The sequence below is a fragment of the Monopterus albus genome, unplaced genomic scaffold (genome assembly GCF_001952655.1).
Source record: "Monopterus albus unplaced genomic scaffold, M_albus_1.0 scaffold63.1, whole genome shotgun sequence".
Lineage (NCBI taxonomy): Eukaryota > Metazoa > Chordata > Actinopteri > Synbranchiformes > Synbranchidae > Monopterus > Monopterus albus.
Genome location: NW_018127943.1, coordinates 1642290 through 1648335, shown reverse-complemented (window position 1 = coordinate 1648335; position 6046 = coordinate 1642290). Strand labels below are relative to the sequence as shown.

The following is a 6046-nucleotide window of genomic DNA, read 5'->3' as shown; positions in this document are numbered from 1 at the left end:
CATGGTGTGGTTTAATGTTAGTATGCACGAATAGACGCTCAACTCCCTTCTAGCTATGGAATATGATACACTGGCATTAGATATTTTTCTTCACAAGTCATGGTGTGGAGTGTTTTCACTTTTTCTTATTTTATAACAAGTAATTTAACTGAAGAAATAATAGTCAGGTTGACCAATAATAATCTTTTGTGACCTTGTGTGAATCACAAAGGTATTCTAAAAGTGACGAGAGAGCAGGTAACTCGTAGGAACATTAGGTCTGTATGGATACTTCAGCCAGCATTTAGGGATAACAGCAAAAACCAAGGCGGCATCACAGATGATTTAACATGTTACATAACTGGTGGTTTGATTAAAGTGATGATTTTTTTTTTACAATTATACCTCCTGCAGCGTTTTGTTCTTAAGAGTGGTAGAGCGCACTAGCAAGTGCTACACATCCAGGTAATATGATTAAAGTAAGAAAAGCCAAACCACAAACCAGATTTATTTTCAGAAAGTCTTTATTGTTCAAGAAAATCTCAAATACTGTATGTACAGGTGGTGTCCAACAGCTCCTCTGCTTACAGAGGTAGATTGTGGGTATTCAGTGTATTCAATGGGGCGTCCTCCACTGAAGTCCTTAACATTACAAACTAACCCTAACCCAACACCTCAGTACACAGCAGCATGAAGCACAAGGACGGCAGACTAAATGTGGAGGGAGGATCAAATGTCGCAGTTCAGGTTTGAAGTTTGAAGTTTGAGGCCATTTTAGGCATCGGGTTCTGCAAAGGAAGCGCAGACTCACCACTTCCTCGGGTGGATTACAGGAGCTGAATAAAGCCGTTGTAACTCCAGGGTGACTGGCCTTTGTTCCATTCATCGGTGCTCTGCATTAGTCACAGCACGTCAAGGTTGAAATATATATCTATATCATTTTACCACAATAGTTGCTTGTAGCTGAATCTCGAAAGGTGTTGGAAGTAATTGTGTGGATCTTTTTCAGCTTTGGTTTGTCACTGATACATCACTGTATCACTGTGAGACAGCTGCAGGGTGTGCAGGTTGTATCATCTCCTTGAACGGAATGTAAAACATATTTGTGGTTCCACATTATCTAAACAAGTAATAGACTTGATCAGTAATGGACTTAAACCTGGATGAACAACTGTAAAATAGTTAAAATCTTACAAACAAGAGTGTAGACAGGAAAATGTTAACAACTATTTATTGTCTTGAAGTATGTAACAAAATAATCACTGTGAATAAAAACAGCGCTTTTGCTTTGTACAACTAAGAAAATGTTTACAGACAAGCAAAACTAATTGTACAACAACAATAGTAACAATGATACACAACAGAAGAAGGTAAAAATGATAAAGAACAGAACATCCTCGCATCAGTGTGCAAACCGTTTATACAGATGGACACGTGCCCTTTGGCAAGGCACCAAATCCTGATAAATTATTTAAATAGCATTTATCTACACACATACACAAATCAGCCTCTCACAGGTGACTAAAACAAAACAGAACAATAATTTATCAGCTAAGAACAGCATTGGACATATATGATAAAGCAAAATTATTTATAAAAAAGAAATCTCCCATTTTGCTTTCATTTCACTGGAGTAGATCATAGAATTGGGAGCTTGGCTGTGTTTTATATGAAATGTCACACTATTTACAGCTCATGCTACAGTAGCACTAAGATGTCCATCATTACAAAGGAATATTAAAAGTATTAAGGTTGTGGTTTTGTTTGATCAAATTATACAACAGCAGTGAGGTAATATTTGTACATGAAAGATTTCCTTTGTTTTTCATCTCTCTCTGAAGAAAAGACACACAAGTTATACATGCTTCATGCTAAATATCCAAAGAATACCAAATTCACTTTGTGCTGTGGAGGATCGTAGACACTGATGAGTATGTATCGTGCAAATCTGACAAATAACTGCACCTGATTTTGGGTCACTTTTCACTGTGGTATTTAATGGGTTTTAAAAAACTTTTTCAAAGCACTCAAATTTCTTTTGCTGCCTACACTGTAGGCAAGACTCAATAAATTACAAGTATTTACATAACTTTGAACTGAAATCCTCAAACATCGAGGAAGATGCATCTCTTCAGGGTCTTTTTTTTTCCTGGAGGGAATTATGGCTTTGAGATCACGCTAGAAGTTTTATAAAAAAAAAAAAATGTAATTCTCATACTTTTTCTTATTGTGTTGATATGGGTAGGTCGTCACTTCTGTTTCACCCTGAGAGTTGTTTGGTTAGCCAGACAAAACCAACAAAGCGCACAATATTTGTATGTTCGAATGATAGCTAGTCTAGATTCAATTTTGTATTTCTCTTCTGCACAGCTCTTCGCTACAGAGATCCTTAGGTAGATGTTCCATTCATGACCAGAATCCACATACAATGCATGCATTTATTTCTAACTCATGCCAGCCCCAATAGTTTTCTTAAGTTGCAAATCCTCAATGACAATGTTTCCTAAAAATGTTTTTGCTGTCTTCAGTCTTTGAGTTGCATCATTTAGAATCTGCATCCTGGCAGATTGGGAAAGCAAAAGGAAAATTCCATCAGTTTTTTTCTTTGGGATGTCCATCCATAAAGTCAGGGAGAAAGGCACACAGGCTGGAGAAGTGAGACTGAAACACAGAGAGAGATGCAAAGGCTTGGACGTGCATAGTTGTCTATGGGGAACTGTTCCCACACAGAGATGAATGAGGTCTTTTAGAGAGCTAGAAAGCAGGCAGAGATGGGATGGAAGGGTGTTGGTGTCCTACTGGCAATGCTAGGGGGCTTGTTTTTATTTTTCCCCAGGTCTCCTTCCTCTCCTGGATGCTAAGGGTGGAGGTGAAGGGGCTCTCTGATCCCCAGCTGGCAGTCAGCTGGTTCGTGCTTGTCTGAACCAGCTTCAAGTTACCCAGAGGCTGACCACATGCCCTTCGCCATGTCCAAGTGTGCAGGCCGCAGAAGAAAGAGTTGCGGAGATAAATCGGTCCCTGGACTTTGTTTCAGAATACATATTTGCATACTTTACAAGAAGGTGCATTCACCAGAGCTTCCTGCGCCGTGCATTTATGCATCTGATAAAAGAACGAGACATAGTCTAAGTTAGATATGGCTACCTCAGGGACATTGAGTTAAAGAACAGAAATTCAAATGCTTGTTTGGAAACTGCTTTTACACATTTTAGCTGATTTGACATAAATCCTTACCTCTGCATTCGTACTTGAGATCTGAGAAGTATACCATCTCTTGTGAGAAGACAAAAAGACCTAGCCTACCACCAGCATAAGTCTTGTCATAGATGCTCCCAGAATCTGCCATGATCTTCTTGCCCTCATACATAACAACTCTGTGGGAATGAAGAAAAAATAAAAGTGAAGAGTTCTGATATCAAGCCCATGTGAAGAGTGACTTCTATGTGGACTGATTTCTGTGATGTGCCAACCTAATAAGCCCTGTTCTCGGTCTGTGGATCAGATGCCATCTGTAGGCAGTGAAGTCTTTCCACCCAACATTCTTAGGGTCATGCCAGAGAGTGCGGACCTAAAGCATGGAGAAATAAACAGCCATGGATTTTTCTTTTGAACATATTCCTGGTCACTTATTAAAAACACCCACAAGGAGATAGAACTTCCAAAAGTCCACCAAATGTCTCACCTGTCCTGGGGTATTTCCGGTGTGCCACAGGGCATTTCTCAGGTGCTCTCCTGGGCCAGTGGTGGAGTTAACTACTTTAATGGACAGGCCAGAGTACCCCTGAGCCTTGGTGGGTTTATTTGACCAGTAGGTCTGTGTTATCTGCTTCCACATCACAACATAGAACCTGGAGCTGGACTGGTAGCCAAACACAAAGCCAGCATAATCATCATCCCTATCTGTGTTGATGAAGAAAGTCCCACTGAAGTCCACTGCATTGAACTCGTGGTACCCTGATGAAGTAAAAAAAAAATACATCTAGTTAGATAACTGTACTCAAAAAACTGTATTTATGATTCTGTAAGCAAACCACTGGAAAATTATTCGCATTGCGTTGACATTCGCACATCATCTCTCACTCACCAACAGCAATGCCAGGGTCGCAGTTGACAGTCTGAACCAGCTCTTTGCCCTGATGTCGGACAACCCAGTTAGGATCAATCTGGGAGGTGCCTTTGGGGTCCAAAGGAACCATCTGGAACTTCCGGAAGTCTGTCTCACTAATATCGAAGTTTTCAGGGCACACATCATAGATGTCAGGCACGTTGTCTTGGTCAAAGTCATCTTTGCAAGCATCTCCACGGCCATCACCTGAAAAATATATTTTACATATTCATTACTAATAACACCCAAAAGGTTTCAAAGACCTTTAGACATGCTGTGAACTGTTTAAGACGACCTGCGTATTTCAGGGTTGAAACCATGGCCTTTTGCTTACCATCAGAGTCCAGCTACCGTCATTATCGTCATCATAGTCACACGCGTCTCCTCTGCCGTCCTTGTCATGGTCAGCCTGGTTGGCGTTGGGAATGTATGGGCAGTTGTCCAGGTTGTTCTGGTGTCCATCCTCATCAATATCTTGGTTACTATCACACTTGTCTCCCACACGGTCATCATCTGAATCAACCTGCAATGGAATCAGAGATTTGACTTAATGTATGGCTTAAGAGAACAAGAAAGTATTAGGACACTAACATATATTTATTTTTTCCACTGCTGTGTTTCGCACTGCCCTTGCTCTTCTAGCTTGACTCCTTTCATGAAAGATTTTCCTTAGAGTGAAATCTATAAAGTTGGCAAGCACAATTTGTCCAAGATCTAAAGGCAGTTTTCTTCTACTGAGAATTAAAATTCCAGTTCCAGATGGCCTCAGCTACAGGGTGTCAGCAAAGAAGAAGCTGGCCAGTTTGATATTTGATTGATAATTAGTGAAGAAAACCTGTTTCCGGGTTGCAGCGAGAGCAGACGTCTTTACTGCTACTCTTGTCTGTTCTATGATTTTTCACATCTTCTACATTTTCAAGTCTTTGAACAAATTCTACAACTATTAAAATGCCTCCAAGAGGGAAAAGAGCTAATAAACCAGAAGCGAACGAGGATGTTGAGGCGGAAGAGGATTCTATTTCAGCGGCGCAAGTAGCTGAGATGTTGAATCAGCAGAAGCTGATGTACACCACACTAATGTGCCAACAGCAAGAAAGCTTCCAAGGCTTTGTGAAACTAATTATGGAGACAAACGACAAAAGACTAGACGACATGACCAGAGAAATACAGGAGATAAAAACGAGTTTGCAGTTTACCCAACGAGATGTGGATGTGATTAAAGCAGCCGTGGGGCACAGTCCAAGCAAAAAAACCTGATCTTCGAGGGAATCAAGGAGACAGCTGGAGAAAGCTGGACGGAAGCGGAACGGAAGGTGAAGGAGATTTTAAAGGACAAACTGCAAATTCATCAAGAAATAGAGATGGAACGGGTTTACAGAGTCGGGAAACTTTCTGATCGTGGACCAAGAGCGGTGTTGGTCAAGTTGATGAACGAGAACGATAAGGCAAACATTCTGCAGCAAGCAAAGAAGCTTAAGGGAACTAATATTTACATCAACGAAGATTACCCCGAGTCTGTGAGGAAGAGAAGAAGAGAGTTGATGCCGATGTTGAGAGGCTAGGGCGAGAGGAGAAATCGCGTTTCTGCGATCCGACAAATTAGTGACCCGACCTCGGAACCAGAATCCTGGACCCATGACCAGCTCGCCAAGGCAAGGAGAGTATGAAGGGGCCGCTGGACCCTCAGCGGTGTGAAGAAACATGCAGGTATATTGATATCTGCGATGGCAGATTGGCTCTGGAACCAACAACAACAAGCATGACCCATGGACGATATGAGGCAAGTGATTTGTTACAGAAGTTAATAGTTTTTGAGGGACTGGATCTGGAACTGAACACATATGGAGACACTGAAATTCATTATCATGAACCGGACGATGGCTTTGACCCTGAAAAAAACTTTTTCAAGAACTCTGAAAATAACTGCAAGTATTACACGGATGAGCAGTTTAACAGCAATGT

The 6046-nt window shown here is 41.1% G+C and overlaps 1 protein-coding gene across 1 annotated transcript in view; it reads right to left on the bottom strand.

Annotated features, from left to right (window-relative positions):
- Positions 1-3724: 3724 nt before the first annotated feature.
- Positions 3725-6046, bottom strand: part of thbs1b (thrombospondin 1b) — a 13892-nt gene continuing 11570 nt past the window's right edge. Inside the window, exons 18-20 of the mRNA XM_020604094.1 lie at positions 4419-4607; positions 4064-4291; positions 3725-3933 (exon numbers count right to left, since the gene is read on the bottom strand). Of these exons, the coding sequence (XP_020459750.1) occupies positions 3814-3933; positions 4064-4291; positions 4419-4607 (537 nt within the window). The 3' untranslated portion in view covers positions 3725-3813. The remainder of the gene's footprint in view (positions 3934-4063; positions 4292-4418; positions 4608-6046) is intronic.